The sequence below is a fragment of the Bufo bufo genome, chromosome 8 (assembly GCF_905171765.1).
Source record: "Bufo bufo chromosome 8, aBufBuf1.1, whole genome shotgun sequence".
Taxonomy (NCBI): domain Eukaryota; kingdom Metazoa; phylum Chordata; class Amphibia; order Anura; family Bufonidae; genus Bufo; species Bufo bufo.
In genome coordinates, this window is record NC_053396.1 from 159,681,810 (window position 1) to 159,704,128 (window position 22,319).

A 22,319-nucleotide genomic window follows, 5' to 3' on the forward strand; every position below is an offset into this window, starting at 1 on the left:
GTGCCTTGTCTAACAAGTTAAGCTCACGTGAAAGGGGCATGGTCTAACATTGCGGCACACTTTTGGGTCAAATTCTGTCTCAAAATAAACCAATATAGATTTAGACAAAAGTGTCTGTCCCTGCACCACATTTACCATCCAACCTGAACCCATGTGATAAATCTGGTGCAGGTCTAGACAGCCGGTCTAAGCTTACACTATCTTTAGGATTAGTAAATCTGCCCCAGTATATTAATAAGGTAAGGTATTTAAAAACTATAATACAAAAGAACAGATACAAAGATACAACATTTACAAACATTGAGTTTTCTTATCGTCTCACAAAAAATGTCCTTTATCCAGGTTTGTGTTTTATTTCTATAAAACATAGAACTTCATTGTTCTGAATGCATTATTACGATGGAAGACATACCCAAGTGGGATCATATGTTAGCATATAGTATTTTAACATGAATTTGCAAAAAAATGTATAACTTGAGCTGGTACGGTGATCACATTGAAATATTACTAATCACATATATTTTGAGGTGTCAAACTGCGTAACCCACAAAGGCACAGCATCACCCCCCTTATTGAGCTATCTTAGTGATATTCAATCATATTCTCATACAAGGATCCCTGAAATACTCTGTGCTGATTCCAGAGACCCCCAACCGATTCCTCAAAAATGGTTGATGGAGTGGGCAAAGCATTCCATAATTTCTAGATGCTACTAAGTGCTGAATAAGAATTATTGCTTTGCCTCTCTGAATCGAAACATCTCTAAAGAGGCTATTACTTTTGTAAATGTGATAGCTCTTGCTATTGGTTGCTTCCATGGAATGTTTCTCCAATTTTCACAAAAAAAACGGATACTGTGGAACCTGACTTGGAAACATTGCCCTAAAACAGAACTATTACCCGTAAACTTCAGTGTTTATTCTGCCCTAGTGACTATGTCATCATGACACAGTGAACCACTGGCAATGACAGAAGCACCTCTTAAATATGGAAGCAACCTGATTTATTCATGAAAAAAATATCTACAAAATATGTATATAGTTTAAAGTTTTTAGAATTTTTTTAGTCCAAAGTCCTTTACATACAATAATAATAAAACAAAGCAAAATGCAGATGAACAGAAAATAACACCTAATAAAAGTATAAATCCTTCCTTCTTTCTTGTCCATGGAAATACTCTTTTCTTCTATCTTGTGGATGAAGACCTAAAAAAATACATACACAATAATAAATCATAAGAAGAGGCATTTAATGTACTAAAAAACAGAGAAGTAAAAAAAATCTGAGCAATATTATTGTCACGGCCTATGGTGTGCGCTGTGACACTGTTGCTACACTTGCGGTTGCCCGCGGCAACGTGTTGCTGTTAGAGCATGCGGTGGCAGTGTCTCGGCCTTCAGGGTGATTGCCGTGACATGGTTGCCACACATGCTGTTGCCGGCGGCAACGTGTAGCTTTCTATGCTTGTGTGTGCACTTCCTCTTTAAGTGGTTTCCTTCCCTTATCTGGTGTTGGAAGGGTTAACTCCCTTCCTAGTGTTTTGTTAACACTGGGTTTATGTGTGTGTGGGTGTGGCTGCTTGGGCTATTTAGCCTCTGCTGGATGCCTGAAGCTGGGGGGTACTCCAGCCATGGTGTATGCTGGAGCTATCCTCCTGGTCTTCATATTCCATCTGTCCAGTGAGGGCCACCCTTGTGGTCATAGATAGTAGATGTTCTTGTGGTGTCTCATGTTTATTGCAGCTATGGGTGTCCTGGGTTCCTGTGTGGTTTGTGGTGTGTGCTGTGTCCTTTTAATGTTGGTGTGGACACCAGCACTTGTGCACGGGTTCCAGTCAGTGTGTCTGTGGCAGGTAAGTGTGTTACTGGTCTCGCTTACCTGCCATCTCTATAGCTGTATGTGTTCCCCTCTCCTGGCAGCCTGGCCTCAGGTAGAGACTCCTGTTCCTCCATGACTGGGATGAACAGGTTGTCTCTCCTCTGCTCCTAAGTGAGGGATTACCAGGGCGACTTAGGGTTTCTAGGAATCCTGAGTATGAGTCGTCCTACCATCGGGGTCCGCTCATACGGTGAGGAGTCAGGGAGAGGATTAGGGACGCGGTAGGAGGTGACCTGCTCCCTTATTACTCCTTTTGGCCAGGCTGATCCCCTTTACCCTCTGACACCGCACGGTGGGGGGTTTCCCCCACTCCCTGCCTTGACAGTATGACCACAAGGGTGGCCCTCACTGGACAGATGGAATATGAAGACTAGGAGGATAGCTCCAGCATACACCATGGCTGGAGTACCCCCCAGCTTCAGGCATCCAGCAGAGACTAAATAGCCCAAGCAGCCACACCCACATAAACCCAGTGTTAACAAAACACTAGGAAGGGAGTTAACCCTTCCAACACCAGACAAGGGAAGGAAACCACTTAAAGAGGAAGTGCACACACAAGCATAGAAAGCTACACGTTGCCGACGGCAACAGCATGCGTGGCAACCATGTCACGGCAATCACCCAGAAGGCCGAGACACTGCCACCGCATGCTCTAACAGCAACACGATGCGGCGGGCAACCGCAAGTGTAGCAACAGTGTCACAGCGCACACCATAGGCCGTGACAATTATAACATCTTGCTGTCAGACAGATGAACAGATAAGCTCTAACTAGGGAACGGTTATCTTATCTCTCTCAATGCTCTCTCATGAACACATCAGGTGAATTCTGATTTAAAGAGAATGTCTTGTGTATGTCATTTTAATTTCATTGGATTTATTCTGAAAATGGAAATAATTGGGCAGAGTTACTATTTTAAATGTGGCAGAATTCTGTATCAGATTGACCCAGACTTTTGGCACACATACCTTACATCACATTAACGGTTTAGACACTTTTCCTTGCTGTGTCTGACAAAAAGATATGTTGAACGAAAGAGTTGAACGGCTCACCTCCAGGGTAAGGGTCCATTCACACGTCCGCAAAATGTGTCCGCATCCTTTCCGCAATTTTGCGGAAAGGGTGCGGACCCATTCATTCTCTATGGGGACGGAATGTGCTGTCCGCATCCACATTTGCGGATCCGCACTTCCGCATCCGTGCTTCCGTTTCCGCAAAAAAATAGAACATGTCCTATTCTTGTCCGCAATTGCGGACAAGAACAGGCATATTCTATTATGTCGGCAATGTGAGGTCCGCAAAATGCGGAACGCACATTGCCGCTTTCCGTGTTTTGCGGATCCGTGACTCCGTGTATCCGCAAAACACATTGCGGACGTGTGAATGGAGCCTAAGGGTGGTGCTCAGTGGTACATAAAATTTTCGTAAAATCAAAATAAACCAAGGCACGCTAAGTTCTGTTGCTTGAACCCCTTATTTTATTTTATAATTTTTTATAATCCATCCATAGTAAATAATATTAGGTCACTGGCCAACGTTTCGGTCTACCTAGACCTTGTTCATCCTGCACAACACCATTGCACAATGTCTAAGGCCGTGAACAAGGTCTAGGTTGGACCGAAACATTGGCCAGTGACCTAATATTATTTACTATGGATGGATTATAAAAAATTATAAAATAAAATAAGAAGTTCAAGCAACAGAACTTAGAGTGCCGTGGTTTATTTTGATTTTACAAAGAGGTATGGCTTAGCAGACAGTGGGCAAGGTTTAGCTAGATCAGGTGTGGCTTTGAATGCAACATTTTGTGCTGAGATTGTGCCACAATATTGCCACACAATTCTGGTACAAACATAGACCAGACAGTCTACAAAGTGCTCCAGATTTATTTTTTGCATTTGTGCTATTCCTCTATACAGTAGCTAGAGAAACAGGATGTATTTGCTTTATGGCAGCTGAAATGAAAGAGAGCCAATGGACAGAGAGATGTCATAGATTACAACAGTCTCCAAGAAGGGACAGAGTACAGTCTCCTCACCCAGAGATCAGGAAGCATCAGGGGTGAGGCATACAGAGTTTGTATATATTGCATAGTGTGATATCCTGCCTTATATCAATCTCCAGTAACATAATACAGCTATCATTAACTTGCCTAGCCTATAAAAATAAAGAGATTACTCTGCTCATTCTGTCCCACTATATACAGCAAAGCTGACAACTGAGCTACTTTAAACAATTGAGCTACTTTAAACAATGGAGAACATAACTCAAAAAAGTATATGATAACAAAAGCAAAGTATCATAATCGTTATTTAAAAAGTGCAGTTTATTTTGCACATTTTTTTATTTATTATTACCTGTTTGTGAGTTCGTTCTTTGATTGAGGTTTTCTGGTATGGATGACCCAGCAGCTGCTGAACTGAGGAGATCTGGTTTTGAAACTGACTCCGGCAAAGGAACTGGATATCTCTCAGGCTGTAGAAGACCGAGAAATGAACTACATTTTCCATTAGGACCTGGTACCATTTGAAACTCTGAGACAGAAGGATGATGATACACAGCATTAACTTGGCTTGGAGGTCCAAAATGGTGGTAATGCCACAAATCCGAAGGCTGAGTATGATGCTGCTGGTGCTGTTGGTAAACAGCTGATGTGTAATGCTCAGATGGAGAGGTAAGTGGTGGTAACACAGGGGAAGTCATCCTATCGGAGGAGTTGGCTTGGTAAGTTTTTGTCCAGTTGAATTCATCCATCATCATGTTATTTGCTGGAAGAAGAAAATAGAGAATTACATATTTGAGATTCTCCTCCTAGGTAGACCTCACATTTCAAATCCAGATTATTTGACAAGATACCTTTTACTGTGTACATTGTCCCTTATGCAAAGTAATGCACTTTGTACAAATGTAGCCAAACTGAGTTTGTCATTTTGCACATATCATTGAGATACTACAATGTGTTAGGCCAACATGGCATAGGATATTAGAAGAAAGGTACCACAATGCACAAAAAATTTAGCCCTCCTACAAGGAGTTATGACTGTATATAGTGGCAGGCAAGAGGTACAACTACATACAGTATTGGCCCTTTAATGTCAGCTGCACCTTCATGATTGCACAGACTGGTCATGAATAGCTCTTTCTGATCATAGAGTGAACTCTGCAGCTGTCCAGTCATTGCCACATAGACCCGGTCTGTATGATGACTGCAGGGGTGGAAGGTAAAACTGAGTGTGATGAGCACATCACATTCAGCTTCTCCTGAAAAACAGGACACAGAGGGGGACATGGCTGCAATTGGAGAGGTGTGAAAACCACTGGATGATATTAACCCGTCCAATCAGTTTCTATGAGGAGGTAAGTTCTAGACTTGACAGCAGCAGATCAATGGATGTCGTATATCTGGACTTCTCCAAAGCATTTGACACTGTACCGCATAAAAGGTTAGTATATACAATGAGAATGCTTGGATTGGGAGAAAATGTCTGTATGTGGGTAGGTAACTGTCTCAATGATAGAAAACAGAGGGTGGTTATTAATGGCACACACTCAGATTGAGTCACTGTCACTAGTGGAGTACCTCAGGGGTCAGTATTGGGCCCTATTCTCTTCAATATATTTATTAATGATCTTGTAGAAGGCTTGCATAGTAAAATATCAATTTTTGCAGATGACACAAAACTGTGTAAAGTAATTAACACTGAAGAGGACAGTATACTACTACAGAGGGATCTGGATAGATTGGAGGCTTGGGCAGATAAGTGGCAGATGAGGTTTAACACTGACAAATGTAAGGTTATGCACATGGGAAGGAATAATGCAAGTCACCCGTACATTCTAAATTGTAAAACATTGGGTAACACTAACATGGAAAAGGACCTAGGAATTTTAGTGAACAGCAAACTGAGCTGTAGAAACCAGTGTCAGGCAGCTGCTGCCAAGGCCAATAAGATAATGGGTTGCATCAGAAGGGGCATAGATGCCCGTGATAAGAACATAGTCCTACCACTTTACAAATCACTAGTCAGACCACATATGGAGTACTGTGTACAGTTCTGGGCTCCTGTGAACAAGGCAGACATAGCAGAGCTGGAGAAGATACAGAGGAGGGCAACTAAAGACTGGAATGGATGGACTACAGTACCCTGAAAGATTATCAAAATAAGGGTTATTCACTTTAGAAAAATGACGACTGAGGGGAGATCTAATAACTATGTATAAATATATCAGGGGTCAGTACAGAGATCTCTCCCATCATCTATTTATCCCCAGGACTGTGACTGTGACGAGGGGACATCCTCTGCGTCTGGAGGAAAGAAGGTTTGTACACAAACATAGAAGAGGATTCTTTACGGTAAGAGCAGTGAGACTATGGAACTCTCTGCCTGAGGAGGTGGTGATGGTGAGTACAATAAAGGAATTCAAGAGGGGCCTGGATGTGTTTCTAGAGTGTAATAATATTACAGGCTATAGTTACTAGAGATGGGTTGTTGATCCAGGGAGTTATTCTGATTACCTGATTGGAGTTGGGAAGGAATTTTTTTCCCCTTAAGTGAGGATAATTGGCTTCCACCTCACAGGTTGTTTTTTTTTGCCTTCCTCTGGATCAACTTGCAGGATAATAGGCCGATCTGGATGGACAAATGTCTTTTTTCGGCCTTATATACTATGTTAATACCCTAGATCACCAGGGATACTGACATTAAAGGGTTTCTTTAGAAATGCCTCTGAATGTCACCAATCCCACACCACTTCCAATGCGATGGTTCCGTCCCCCGCTAGTCTATACCTCCCTGTGCTCTTGACATGCATGAAATGACTCACTAGCTGAGGCAGGTCACTGCTGCAACCAGTGATTGGCTGAATAGTCATTTTGTTTGTTTCTAATCTGTTTTTATGTTCTTATGACAGATTTATTCATTGTGGGGGAACAGGGAAACAGGCCTGAGAACTAGGGGATGAAGATAGACACCTCCTAGTTAAACCCTAACCAAAATCCTGACTGCCTACCAGTATGAACAGACCCCAGAGGTAGGTGTGTTCATACACAGGAATACCTAGAGTCATATCAAGCCCTATAGGACCCTGGTACTAAGGGCAGGGATAAGACTACCTGTTCCTCCAAAAGGAAGGACGAGCAGGAGTCTCCTACAGGCCTAATACAAATAATAGTGAAATGCAACACACAAAACCCAAACAAAATACTAAAAGGGAAAGGAAAGACGTAACTTCAAAGGAGCAATGGCAGCACCAGGAACTCTGCCGAGATCCACACACCAGCTTTCCACAACTGAAACTGAAGCTATAAACCGCACAGCATAGTAGGAGAAGCCACTATAAATAAAGAAGGTTAAATGACCACATTAGCAACACCTGAGGCAAGGGGTGTGGCCATACCAGAAACAACACAGATACCTATTGATCCACAGGGAAAACTTGTCAGATCAAACCACGTGTTGCCAGTCTCACCGATCTCCTGCCACCTGTCGCGGGAACGTTCGTGACACTTAGATTATGAGCTCTATTGGGGACAGCTTGATGCTAATGTCTGTAAAGTGCTTCGGAATATGTCAGCGCTATATAAGTAAGTATAATAATAAAATAAAATATAAAATATGGCCGCCCCAAGGTCCATAGACACGATGGTCAGGAGGGGACCTTATGGTTGTTTTCTGATGACACATTTACTTTAACAGCATTTAGAAAACATTAAGAATTTTACAACAGCCCCATGGGCCATAGACACAATGGTCTGGAGGTAACCTCATCGACTTCTATAGGAGAGTTTTCTAGACATGTTCTGTGACCTGTGCAGAGGTCATTGTAAAAGAAAAAAATAGATAAGCTCTGAAAATCACCTTTTGTGAATAGTGGATCATGTCTTATCTATACACAGAGGTGATGTCATTACAGGCAGGATTAGAATGACAGATAAGCAGATAACTGCAGTAAGCTGATCTGTATAGACCAAGAGGTGGCGACTATGAGGCTTAGTGGCCAGTGTGAATACTGTAGGATTTTATGGGTTTTGTTTAATTATAGATATTGACATGGAAAATTTAAAATAAGATTAAAAATTCTTTAAAAATATCTTAAACATAAAAAACATGATTTAAACAATAGGCCATTTTCTGATGACAGATTCTTTATAAGGCTGCAGCTACATGGTGATGTTGGCCACAACATCTGTTGCTTGACCACTGTGGAGCAGTACAGCCATTGAACAGTCACAAAACATCCAGCACTGTTGAGGTTTTTGTATCAGTTCGCAAGTCGCATGTGGCATTGATATCATAGACCATAATGCAAGTCCACGACTGTGACTTTTCTACCATTTGGCTGTGTTTTTACAGCCAAACCACAGCTCTAACATAGTTGCATGACCACATGTTACATACAATTTACACAAATTCTCTTGGATGTGCCAATTTTCTGAGATTGTCACATGTCACATGTCATAGTAGTAATCCTGGTTACCAATCAGGGTCAGTAGTTAAAACTGTAAACAGCTTTATCTACTATTGTGTCCAATGAATGACACTTGTCAACTGAACCATGCTGATCTCGAGCAGACTGTTTAGGAAATGCAGTAATGTACATCAATCAGCCATGACATTAAAACCAAAAATTGTATTGTCCCCCTCGTGCCACCCAAATAGCTTTGACCTGTCCAGACATGTACTCCAGAAGTCCTCTTACCTGGCAACAATGACGTTAGGCGCAGATTCTTTGAAGGCTGCGGACACTATTGAATGCCTTTTTGTATTATTACATTGTTCTTATTATTGGCTAAAAAAAACTACCGTACATTTTTTCCAATTGGTCTTCATTTTAAGGGTATAAAATGTATTTATTTAATGTATTTATTTAAAAGCTGTTGTCCTCTGCAGCCTGCCTCTTTTCACATAGAAAGTTGGCTGCTTTTGCTCCTTCACAGTAAACTTTGTTAAATGAGTTGTTTAGCAGCTGGATATGTTGCCTTATCTCTGGTCTCCTGAGAGCTCCTAAACAAGTTGATAAGAATTCAGCTTAAAGCCTCATTCACACGTCCGTGTCCTTGCTTCAATCAGTGAAAAGGTGGTCAGTGATGCCTCCGTGAAGCGGTCCGTGTTGGATCTAATTGTCTGAACAGCTAAAAAATAATTTTCAAAGCATCTCTTCTTAATGATCCATGAAACACAGCATGTCACAGTGCAACACCATAGACTGTCATTACAAAAAAATGTTGCGCAACGTTACTACGACTTATTGTCGCACAACAAATGTCATCGTGTAGACATACCCTTAGTGTCTTCTAAGACCCAGCAGTTCTGCTATAACCGAGACACATGATCACATGATCACTGGAAGTGGCATACAGCTATGCAAGGAAGAAAGAAGAAGACAAAAGTGGTTATAAACCGCTTTTGTCTCCTCTTCAGAGTCCCCGGCTGTCAGTGACCTGCTCCTGCTAGATTGCAGGAGTCAGAGCCTTAATCGTGTGCTGTACATGCTCCGGATTAAAGCCTAGCACCAAGCACACATACATGTATAGCCCTTAGTTGTTACCAGTTTAATTTAGAATATACAGTACCTGTAATTATCTACTAAAATAGACATGTCAGAGATGGTGAAGAGTCCTTTTTAAGCTACTTTCACATGGTAGTATTTTGCATCAATCACATTGTGGAATGCCAATGGTTGACATAAGTAACCCTTACCCTATCTCTAAACCCCCTAGATGCTGAAATTGCTTTTGACATGGCATTTAAGGGGTTAATCCAGCAGTGCTGCATTCACAGTTCAGCGATCATTTAAAAACAGCGCTGAAGAGTTAAAGAGTTAAAAGAGGACCATGCAACAGCACTCTGCAAACATAGAATATATAAACTGATGCAATATTCAATATACAAAATGAATATGAAGTGCTTAGCAAATATATTTAGCTCAAAATCATTCGTGCCCATCCACCACGACAAGGTGACCTCATTCTGGATGGGGAATCTACTGTACATCATATCTCTCTCTGTGTCAACCGGCCTATTAATTTAGGAAGAGCAGGCTCCACATGTATACTGTGTCTGTTCTGTTTGTGAATTCAGGGAGAGCAGAGGCCTGCTGGCAGAGAAAGGTAACCCTAAATTAAGAGGAGAGAGAGATATCATGTAGAGTAGGTTCCCTTCTAGAGTAAGGGTCACCTTGCCGTGGTGGATGAACACAAATGATTTTGATCAAAATATATTTGTTTAGTGCCTCATATTCATTTTATATAGTGAATATACCGTAGGATTAATTCATATATTTTATGTTTGCAGAGTGCTGTAGCAATGTATTTGCTTTTGCTTTCACTTTTGTAGTTTTAGCCATAGCAACAAGCACCTGCAAATTTACTTCATTTCACAGGATGTGCTGACTAAGGCTCGGTTCACATCACGTTTTTCCCATCCTTTTAACGTATACAAAAAACGTATACGTAAAATGGTTGCCTCAGACTGATGCTATAATGTGGCATCCATTCACCATAGAGTTCCATTGCAAAAAAAAAGTGTATTTTTTTTACCATTGCAAAAAAAAGTATACTTTTTTTTTTTACCGGACTCTACAGGATACAAGAACTTGATGTGCTATGTTTTTGTATCCTTTTTTTTGTAATGGAGGAATAAGACGTGATGTGAACCCACCCTAACTTTATCTTTTGTTTTTTCACTATCCTGAGGATAGGCCATCAATATCATAATCTCGAACAATCCCATTAAATGATAAAATTCTTGCTGCCTCCATCCACCACAAAAGGGCAGCCTCAGATGTCCCCCTATGTTTATGCACAGGATTTGAAGCTCTGAAACAGAAAAGATGAGCTCTGACCGTTATGAAGATATATCATGAAATTATTCAGAGCAGCATGTTGAACATTAAAATAAAATTCATATAAATTCAGGGGCTGCAGCTATCAGGACTTAGTAGTAGCATGTAGGCTGACATAAATGGCACAGTGTTTTCAAGGAGCGAAAACAGGAGGTTGCATCTCATGACCTGTATTGAGTTTGGGAATCATCATTTTTTCTAATCTAAGATTATTATTGCATAATCAGGTAGGTTTATCCATTGAGGGGTCTATTCCCATAGGAGATCTACTGGTAGCCATTAAATCTTTTCACTTGAAAACATGTAGAGAGGACACAGTTATGTCTAAAATGACTGGAAAAAATGATTAAAAAAATAAATAAAAAACACTTGAGAAAACTATGCCCGGACTTGACAGTAAAAACATAGGATAAAAGTCTCAGGTTGCAGATCTTGGGTCCAGCAGGAAATACTGCCTCTCATACAGGTTGTAGAAAAGCTTCCCCTAAATATTAGATCCTGATATTCCTGCTTTGCGTAATACTGCCTAAGGCTTCATGCACTCGACCATATTTTTCATGCATGTTTTGGAGATAGCACACTGACCGATTAATTTCTATGGGGCCATTCATACATTTGTGTTGTTTTGTAGATCTGTACCATTCCACAAATTATAGAACATGTCCTATTCTGGTCCGCATTGGGGAGAAGAATGGTCCTTTCTATTGATGAGAGTGAGAAAAATGTGTAATGCCCATGGAAGGTATCCATATTTGCAGATCTGTTGTTTGCAGACTGAATTACCAACACTGCCATGTGCAAGAAGCCTGATTAGGTAGATTAGCCATCATTGCTGAGAGGAAGTTGGTTGGTGACCACTGGGATCTGTAATTGCTGCCCTATTCATTGTGGGACTTTTCACAGACAGCCCAACATTTTCAATATACTTATACAGTTATTTTCTCGTCCGCCGCCGTTTTGTTCCCCAGTTCCATGGACAACAGCAGTAGCATTGTCTGCTATGGTCTCTATGGACGATGCGTCATTATGCAAGCAGGACCTGAAGGGTAGGAGACCTCGAAAGCAGTGGTGGAGGACCATAGTATAATCATAGAGATAAATACAGTATGTCTATATATGTATGATATATATGTATTGTAGGTTGTCTGCTCAGTTAACTAGGCTAGTTATTCCATTTTTTGTTTGGTCATAGGGGAAGAAAAATGCAATTCAAGCTGTGACAGGCGGCGGCACTAACAGTTCCTGATGGACCCCACTGTGGATATAATGCGGCCTGTTGACTTTCCATCATGGTGTACATTCCTTTACTAGAAAAATAGCTCCACATTGTGTACTATTTTTTCAGACATTTATGATGGAATCTGCAAAGAAGCCACCAACGATGTGAACCTAGCCTTACTAGTACCGGTGAGAAAAATAAACATGGGGTCAACCAGGATATCAACATCAATGTTCTTAGCCTACACTTTGGGCTGTGTACCTAACAATACTCACTGTTCTTCTGAAAGTCGTCATTTCTGTTTTTTGTGCTTAAGTCCTGTGGATCTTTTGTATTCCTTAACGCTCTAGAAAAGTGCTCATCGACAACACTGTTAATGTCCCCCTGATAATAAGTGAAAACCACACAACGTGAGCCCATCTCCGTCGTCTTCACCGGTTGCTCTTTTGTTCTGTAGTCATCTGGGCTCTTCCTCAGATCCTCCATGTCTTGCAGCCAGTCAATGCCTAAGTATGTATCAAAACATCATATTAATATTCGGTAAAGAGCATGATCAATGCATTGTTCAACACACAAGGAGAATGTTCCAAGGCTAGTCCTGTCTTGTTCAATCTGCACTGTTTACCTGACAGGGGTATTAATCGCTTCATGCAATGTGACAGCTCCACGATTAGACTAGTGATGATTCTCAAGAATATACAGTAATTCCATAATCCAATGAAACTGGAAAGTTACAGTTTATAAGCCTCTCTTTGTCCCAAAACATTAGAAGGCTTTTCCAGCATTACTATGGTTTTCTAGCAGATCTCTTCATGTAGTTGCCTACCTCATGTACTTCGTCCCATGCTTTTTATTTAATTTGGACTCTCCTGGCTCATTTTCACCATGTAAACCAATCAATTTGGTTTGTTACATCCTATATGTAGCACTTCCTGTTGCTATATCTAACCAAACCCATGATGCACTTCTTCTTTCTCTGCCACAGGTCCAGCACCGTTCCTAAAAATATCAAGGTATTTTATAGCGACTCCCTCCCAACAATTTACATAGACACTCCCCTATCACTGCCCCTAACAGCGCCCAGCTAGTTTATAGCTCCTCCCACCCGGCTAGTTACATAGACACTCCCCTATCACTGCCCCTAACAGCGCCCAGCTAGTTTATAGCTCCTCCCACCCAGCTAGTTACATAGACACAGGAAATGACAGAGCTGCATGGACATGGTCATGTGACCACATCCCAGAATGGAACATAGAAGCAATAAAGGTAAAATAAATACATAGCAAAATTACAGCTGCCTTCATAAATGATTATTTTAAAGGATTTTGATGCAAACAAGAAAACCCCTTTAATGATAGTGTTGTCCGGTATAAAATCTAGCATATTAAGCACAACCTCCCCATTATGGGTTCAGTTGAGCCTAGACCCTTCCACCAGCCAGATTTTTATGTGGACACTAATTTTCAGAGGTATTTTACTAGGAGTGAAATGAGAAAATTGTCCATAACTAAATAAATAATGTTCAATAATGAAAAAAATCTCATCTTTACACACACACAAAGTCTTCAAGGGGTTGTCCAGTGGGGGGAAATTCTTTAGAAAGGATGCAAAGTGGGATAAAAAAATAAAAAAATAAAAGAAGCCATATTCTCTCTCTCTCATCCGCCATTCTGCCACTTCCTGGTCCCAGCTTGACACACAGGAAATGCCTGCAGATGTCTGTTCAGCCAATCACAGACTGACCAGACATCTCCAGGCATTTCCTGTGTGTGATGGCGGGAGCAGGAAATAGAGACCAGCGAGGACCATGTAAGGTAGAGGAGCTGCCTGGAGATGTCTACTCAGTCTGTGATTGGCTGAACAGACATCTCCAGGTATTTCCTGTGTGTCCAGGCGGGACCAGGAAGTGGGGACCAGCTGGATCAGTGAGTATGGCATTTTAATTTTTTTTTTATCCCACTTTGAGCCTTTCTAAAGAATTTTCATTGTCCAACTGGTCATCAATTTCATGATCAATTAGATAAATGAATGGGCGGCACTGCGCATCAGTCGCGGTCCAGGTGCGCGGTCAAAAGGTAGATACCTGAATACTTGTAATAGAAAGACCAGCACTCTGTAATTCCAGTGATGAAAAAAAGTTTATTTTATTCGTCACCCATATGTGACGCGCGTTTCGACACTAATCTGTGTCTTTATCAAGGTACAGGTGATAACAGCTGTTATCACCTGTACCTTGATAAAGACACAGATTAGTGTCGAAACGCGCGTCACATATGGGTGACGAATAAAAGAAACTTTTTTTCATCACTGGAATTACAGAGTGCTGGTCTTTCTATTACAATTTCATGATCAGTGAGAATTTGCTTGTTTGCGTAGATCAAATCTTTTATGATGACCTAAAAAAAAACATTGTTTGCCAGCATTTATTCCATCAGGTGAGCAGACCCCTGATAGTCCTTGGCTCATGAGATAGGAAGAAAGACAAGTGATTTCAAAATGACGAGATAATCAGCAAAACCAATGGATGGATTCTATTATTTTGACTATTTACATGTCAAGATTTTTGTTCTGATTGACCATAAATGATCCTATAGACAAAGCAGTAGCCATGACAATGTAATCAAACGAAGTATCTGGGAGACCAGGGTCATCAGTCACAGACTGAGGCCCTGAGATCACACTGACAGTTGTGTGTTGTAAAAGTATACAGTATGTACCATTGTTCTGTAGCCAGGCAGGCAGCTTTCTCACTTAGCTTAATCACCATTTGGAGAACATCATCATAAAAATGACTAGAGCTGGCCATAAACATTAAAATCTGCACCAAGCCACCTCGGGCTGGATCAGAACAGCAGTATACAGTGCAAGATATCTGCAATGGGAATGATTTCCATGTCCTTTTGAATAAAGCAGCTCTGATAATAAGGAATAATAGAGGAATAGAACAATATAGGGTCATAAAAATAAATGCTCCTGAATAGTTATTACACTTGGAATACAAGTCGTTACTAATACAGACATATCAGGGGAGGTTACAACTCACTCTAAAACAAGGGATTAGATATATAGGGGTGCAGAGGTAGCAGTCCCTCCCAAGCTCTGATGTCTAAGGGTACCTGGACACGTTGAGGGATTGTATGCAGAAAATCCATATGAAAAACACAGAATAACTGTATAAAAACACATAAATCTGTACTAGTTCTCATGGATTTTGCGCATTTTTAAGCCTTTTTTGTTGTGGCTTTTGGTAAAAAACGTTGTGAAGTCTATGGGGAAAACCACTCTACAGAAGGTGCAGAATCGCAGAGCAGGTCAATTTCCACACGTACAAAATATGCGATGCGTACATAAGATTTGGAAGATCTCATTCTCTTTGCCTGTACTGTATTATGCTCCGATTTTTCTGCATGAAAATCCATGCTGAAAAACTTCACCTAATTGGCATTGTGTGCAGGTAACCTAAGGCCCCTTTCACACGAGCGAGAATTCCGTGCAGGTGCAATGCATGATGCGAACGCATTGCACCCGCACGTAATCCGGATCCATTCATTTAAAGGGGTCTGTGTACATGAGCAGTGGTTTTCACTCATCAGGTAAAAATCTATATTCTGCGATTTTCACCTAACGCTGGCCCCATAGAATTGAATGGGGCTGCGTGAAAATCGCATCCTCAAGCAAGTGCGGATGCGATTTTCAGGGATGGTTGCTAAGAGATGTTGTTTATAAACATTCAGTTTTTTATAACGTGCGTGCAAAAGCAGTAAATCTCATTGCACCCGCGCGATAGAAACTGAACGCGATCACAAACAAAACTGAATGGCTTTGTTTGCAAAATTGCACAGTTTTCACTGAACGCATCCGCAATGCATCCGGACATAATCCGGACACGCTCGTCTGCAAGGGGCCTAGGAGGGCCCACATAGGAAGACTGCAGTATTATAAGTGGTGAGGGTTAAGGTTTTGCATTGGGGCCCAGGAGCGCTTCTGCTTCTCTAAAAACCTGGGGCCCTTGTTAAAACTGTGCATTGGAAACCTAGTTCTCTCCCATGCCTCATGCACATGGCCGTAAATGTGTTTTGTGGTCCACAAATCCCTTTTTTTTCCTTGTCTAGAAAAAAGTCCTATTCTTGTCCGCAAAATGGACAAGTATAGGACATGTTCTATTTTATTGTGGGGCTGCGGAACGGACATATGGATGTGGATAGCAGACGGTGTGCTGTCCGCATCTTTCGCAGACCCATTTAGATTAATGGGTCCGCATCCGATCAGCAAAAAAACGCTGATTGGATTCGGACCAAAACTACAGCCGTGTGCATGAGGCCTTTTAGAAAGACTCCCAGACAAGGTTAAAGAGGAAGCCCAGCATTATAAATTCATTAGTGCTTGCTTCCAAAAACAGCACCACACCAATTCCTAGATTGGGTCTGGTATCGCAGCTCAGCTTCTTTGAAGTAGATGGGGCTGAGCTGCAATACCACACAAAACCTGGGGACAGGTATAGCATTGTTTTTGGACAAAAGCAGGCATGTTTTTCTAGTACTGAACAACCGCCTTCAGACATATAATGGTTATGATGCATTAGTCAAAAAGTTTACAAGATATACATGAATATTTCTTCTTCTCTACAAATAATAATTATCAGTGATCACATACTGTTACATGGTAGTCAGCAGATTACTTCCTTGCCAGGCAATTATAGGGTTCTGTCGTAGAGATCATATTGGTACAATCACTAACAGGCAGCCAGGCTGGCCAAATGTTCATCGTGTCCATGGCCTGATGGAGACTGACTCAGACAACATTTCATAGTAACCTTTAAAACTCACTATGTTGCCGACAAAATGCAGTTTTTTCCCCTTAGTAAACAGTAATAAAGAGGTAAAAGAAATCCCCAGATGAGACGAAAAGTGAGTGAAGTCTAAACACTCATTGCACACAGAGGTTAAACTAACAGGTTGATAATAGGAGTTACAAAACCCGTTGTGGGCGAGTTCTTCAAACAAATGCCTTCTAATCTCCTCATCTATACTCATGTAGTAGTTCCTGGTCTAACATTTTGCTTTCACTTGAGTAAAAACATCACAAATCTGGAGAAAGAAAACTATGGCAGTTTCCTAAGGATAAATCTCCAACCATCTTCTAGTTCTTACTAGTTAGGGTTCCCATGCTGTGTAGACCTCATCGCTTTGATGCTCTATCCAGTTCTAAACATTACTTTTCCTTGGAAAATACAGATTCTTCAGCGACCAGCATCTAGTAGAGTCCTCCGTATAGTTCTGAACATACGCTATAGATTTCAGATGGGCGAGTAACGATATCTAGACCAATTTCTGCCTCCAGATGATATCTTAAAGGAGGATTTCAGCAGAAAAATTTATCACACATGTTGAATTTTTGCCGTCAATGTCGAGAGCGGTCACTGGCTATACTTGGAACCTCGTTCATGCTAAACAATTAATGTGCAACTCATCAACAGAAGCCAATCCCAGGTCACATAACACGGCCGAGATTGATAGGTGATTTGTCCTTTCGTATTGGATCCAGGAGGAGGCAACACAAAAAAACAATTCTTGACAATGTCGCATAGTAGAGGGAAAAATGTCCTGACTCCACCAGAGTAATTCGACAAGTTTCCTTAGTTCATATTATTTCCACGCTCCATAAGATAAGTGTATGCTCCTTTTGGGTAGGAAATTCCAAAGATTGTCGTCTTACTGTAAGAAGCTCTTTCCCACATTGATGATGATACCATCTTTTGCAATTGATGTCACCTCTTCCGTTGTCCACTCCTTGGAATTAACAGATTGTGCAACTTTTTTTGGCCAATATTCTATTTTAATCATAGTATTGATGTTCATTCTAAATATTCATGTTCATTCTGTATTTGCTGTTGAAGCTGCTGCCTGACATTGAGTACCTTTCAATTTAATGTGTAAGATGTCAGTTAACTATAAAACATAAGAAACAGCAAAGAACCAAGGCATCCATCTAGCTTATCTCATTTTAATGTTTAATTCCAGAATTTTTCATTAATTGATGGTCTTTAGCGTTAATTGATGGTCTATCCTTAGGATACAATTAGGTCAATTAGGTTCCAACTTTAAGTACCCTCGTGAATGAGTTGTTTGAAGGTATTCCTTACTTTTAGTAGCAGCTTTGCCTGAAATTACAAATCTCTACAGATTCGTTCTATTGAAGTGACTGGGACTAAACTGTAAGCGTACGTCCACATGGTGAGGTTTCTTGATGCAGTTTTTGAAGCCAAGATCAGGAGTGGATCATAAAAGGAGAGAAAATATAAAGGACGGATACGACTTCTCTTTTTTAAATTCACTCTTGGTTTTGGCCTCCTAAACTACATGCAGAAGCCTGACATTATGGCCGGACCCTAATACTATGCTACTAAAATGACAGTACTCTGCCTGGTAAACAAGGAAGGGGCAAGGTGCTCAGCTGATTGGTGAGGGTGCCGAGAGGGGCACGAAATATCAAACTCCCATGTCTGCCCAGCAAACTCAGACACAAGTCTATAGCCGTCAAATCAGGATCTGGCTGCTTTGGACACCATTCAGAACCATTGGATTCAATAGGTATATTGAAATGTCTGTATTTTTCTGCGGTCCACATTTCTATTGAGAAATAAAATAGTAGCATGCACTACTTTGGTTCATTTTCCAGACCAAACATGCCCATTCAGGTCTATGGGTCTGGAAAGCCATGGACAGCATATGAATACCAACCATGTACGGTCCATGTATGGAGACGCGAAAATAGAACTTGTTCACGCACATAAAAAATGGATGACACATAGATGAAAAAACCAAGACAATGACCAAAAACGGATGAAACACAGACCCTTTATCACAGACGGAAAACAGACAAGGACGTGTGACTAAGGCCTTAGTGTTTGTATTATGGCCACAGCACCAGCCTTTATCCTGTTGATGCGTCTGCATGCGAGCTGCGGGGAATTTCAACTCCCCATAGATGTGCTTGTTATTATCGGAACACAAATAACAGATGCCTTTCCAGTTTATAGCATTATATTAGCAAATGGCTATTTATACCATGTTTTTTATATTTTATATTTAAATTTCTGAGAGAGTACAGGAAGCAGTACAAGTACTGGGAAGAAATTCTATCTCAGGTCAGCAGCTTCTGTAGCACACTGTTTGGCCACTAGGTGGCAAGTTAGTATCCCACCATTGTAAACATTACTAAACACTTGCATTCAGTTTGGAGCTAATTTGGGGTAATGTCAACATAAACTACAAACTCCATATTGTTGGAAAGACCTGCATCCATAACGTCTTTATTTTTTAATTGACATGGCAGCACGAGGCCTTGTTTTATTGTTTTTTTGGTGTTGCCTGAGGGGCACTTTTAAATTAGCTTCTTGTTAGTCTCTCCCAATTCAGAACACACGCATGCTCGGCCTAGCCAAGCCAGGATTTGTATGAAGGGGTCCAGAGAGAAAGCTGTTGGACGAATGAACGTTTGGCATGCTGCTTTCTAGACTTTGTAGTGAATATCCGCAACAATTCTCCATGCGAGTCTAAAAGCCCATCAACTGGTAGGCTTCTATTTACAGGTTAAGGCCTCATGGACACGATTGCATCCGTACTGGGGTCTACAAACCATGGATCCGCAAAATACGGACACTTTCTGTGTGCAATCTGCATTTTTCTCACTTACTATTCTTATCCACAATACAGATAAGAATAAGACACGATCTATAACTTGTGGAATGGACACAAGGATGCGGACAGTACATGGATGGCATCCTTGTGCTGTCCGTTTTTTGGGGGGTGTTTTTTGCAGACCAATAGAAATGAATGGGTCTGTGTGCAATCTGCAAAAAATACGAATCGGACATGGATACAGAATACGCTCATGTACATGAGGCCTAATGGGACCAACTCTATTATGTGCCTTCTGTATTGGCAAGCCAGAAAAATTAAGGATCCTTGTTTTCCCTCCCGTATTACAGGATTTTGATGTTTGCAATGAGCAGCAATAAAACTTTTATCAATGAATCTGTTCTGCCCAGCTGGGTTAGAGAATCATTACAGATCACGTCTACCTCAGTCTTGGTATTTCTGAAGTGTTTAGTGTGGTTATAGCATCATCTAGCGGTCTTAAATTGTATTAGACTTTCTTTTTCCTGTTACAATACTACTGCATTGTGGGTGGTGTACTGCATTGAGGGAGTGAAAAGCATCCTGGGAAAGAGAAGTCTCCAGTCTCCAGGACACATCAGCAGAGCTGTCCTTTTGCATATCTCCTTCTCAAACTCCACCATCCTTGTAAAAGCATATCTGGTGAGAGATCTACCTTTGTTTCAGGGATATTGTGTGTTGCAGAGCTGTTCAGCTAGTTGTAATTGTCACTCAGGGAGTTGTTATTACTGTAGGCTAGCAATGCAATCTTATGTACAGGTAGGCATTTTACCATGTGCTTCAGTGTTAATGTAATGTTATAGTACATGCTATGCTATGCTAAATACTTATACATGTTATTTGTATTCTTTTATTTTTCCAAGCAATCCTGTTTTACCAATCAATCAATCGTATATAATCAATCACATATGTATGACCTGCTGACCAATAAACAAGTTAGACTACAAAGAACAGTCCTCTTATTTGAAAGACAGGAATGGTTTATGCTGAATGTCAGACTGCACACTGTGTGAACGTGTATGAAGAAAGAACAGAATCGCAAGTTATTCATCATCCCTTTATATTTGGACTGGTCTATTTGGTTCTACAAATGCATTCTTGCTTCGTGAGAGTCCAAGGAAGTAAGTAGAATGGTTCGGATAGACCGAATAGGGTGGCAAAAAATCGAATGAAAAAGACCCTTAAATCTTTGGCGCTTTCTATCTTTTTGCAGCAATCAGCACATGAAGCCCCATTTGCACCAATGTATTAAAAGGGTTGTCCTGGCTTTTACTATTGATGACCTATCCTCAGGATAGGTCATCAATATCAGATCGGCAGGGGTACACACCTGGCACCACTGCCGATCAGTTTCTTTCTCAATGCCCAGGCACAAATGCGTATCACAAATGAATGTAAACATGAATATCGTGCCCCATTGACTTTATTTCGGTAAATTACTAAATTACAAATTCTATACTATAAAAAATACTGGAATTGTAATGCAAGCTAGCAATGCATGAATAGCTTTATATTTGGTAAACGAGACCTTATGTAGATGTACCTGGCCATATTACTGCATACAGCATCTATTTAAGTGTATGGGATCAGATTGTACCTTTGTATACCTTCATACGGAGGCATATACAGATTTTATCTTATTGGATTTATTCTGCTGATTTTTTCCTTAGATTTCACCCTTTGCAATGGATAAGGTTAACTCTGCATCAAATATGCAAGAAATTCCACAAAAATAAAATCTGCGTGTAAAACATACCAATTTAGCAGAAAATTCACTGCAGGATTGCATCGAAATCCGCATTGTCCCTTGGGAATGTACCCTAAATCTCACAAGCCCCAGCACGGCTTAGAAGCATATAAATCAAAATTAGTAGATGTAGCGCTCCGGATATAGCTCTTTGGCTCATGCATTGAATGGCTGTCACATATTTTGAAAATCGTACCCTTAAATCGAAACGTTCTGGAAGGCCTGCATACATGACTGGACCTAAAGTTCTGAGCTTTGAATAGGTTCTCCCACCTACTGTACATACTAATTAAAGATCTGAAAAAATACAATTCAATGCAAAACTAATATATTAATAATACATACTATCTTCATAGGATCTTCTGTAATACTTGCTCCATGTATGGTCAGCAGGTCACACAACACACATACAGATCACAGACATTCTACATGTGTCATGCTCATAGATGTTTACAAGTTAGGACACGTTTGTCCCCATGTTGGGTTTACCTTTTCAGATATGTAGAGATAAACTTTGCTCCCATGTAAAGCTCCTGTGCATGATCCTATGTGAGGCTGGCTCAGTGTCCTTGGAGCTCCTAGGTGAGTTGTGATCCTCCTAGCAGCACAGCAGCAATGTCTGACCTGACAGTTCTGCTCTGATCTTCCTCTCTCTGGTGTTAAAGGCGTTTCCATCTCAGTGACAAGGAATGTATGAAATGCACCCAAACTTGAAAACCAGGAACAAGGAACATGGCCTCTAATGTGGTAAACAATAAACCAGAAGCTTTTACTGAAGGGGCCTTTTGTTGAAAAGCAAAGCAAAGACTTTAAAGTAGGAAGAGTGTCCAGTGCAAGCGAAGGTCACCACCTGCCAGAACTTGTTGGTCACTTGAGGGTGTCTGTATAGGTGGTGGTGACCAACGGTACTTAAAACTCTTCACAAATCCTTCAAAAAATCCACATGAACAAA

General features: G+C 40.9%; 1 protein-coding gene across 1 annotated transcript; it reads right to left on the minus strand.

Annotated features, from left to right (window-relative positions):
• Positions 1–778: 778 nt before the first annotated feature.
• Positions 779–21,999, minus strand: VGLL1 (vestigial like family member 1). Its single transcript, XM_040442090.1, has 4 exons — positions 21,857–21,999; positions 12,217–12,447; positions 4,236–4,646; positions 779–1,205 (listed from the first exon to the last, which is right to left on the minus strand). Exons 2-4 carry the CDS (start codon positions 12,425–12,427, stop codon positions 1,132–1,134), a joined length of 696 nt encoding a protein of 231 aa, XP_040298024.1. The 5' UTR covers positions 12,428–12,447; positions 21,857–21,999; the 3' UTR covers positions 779–1,131.
• Positions 22,000–22,319: the final 320 nt, after the last annotated feature.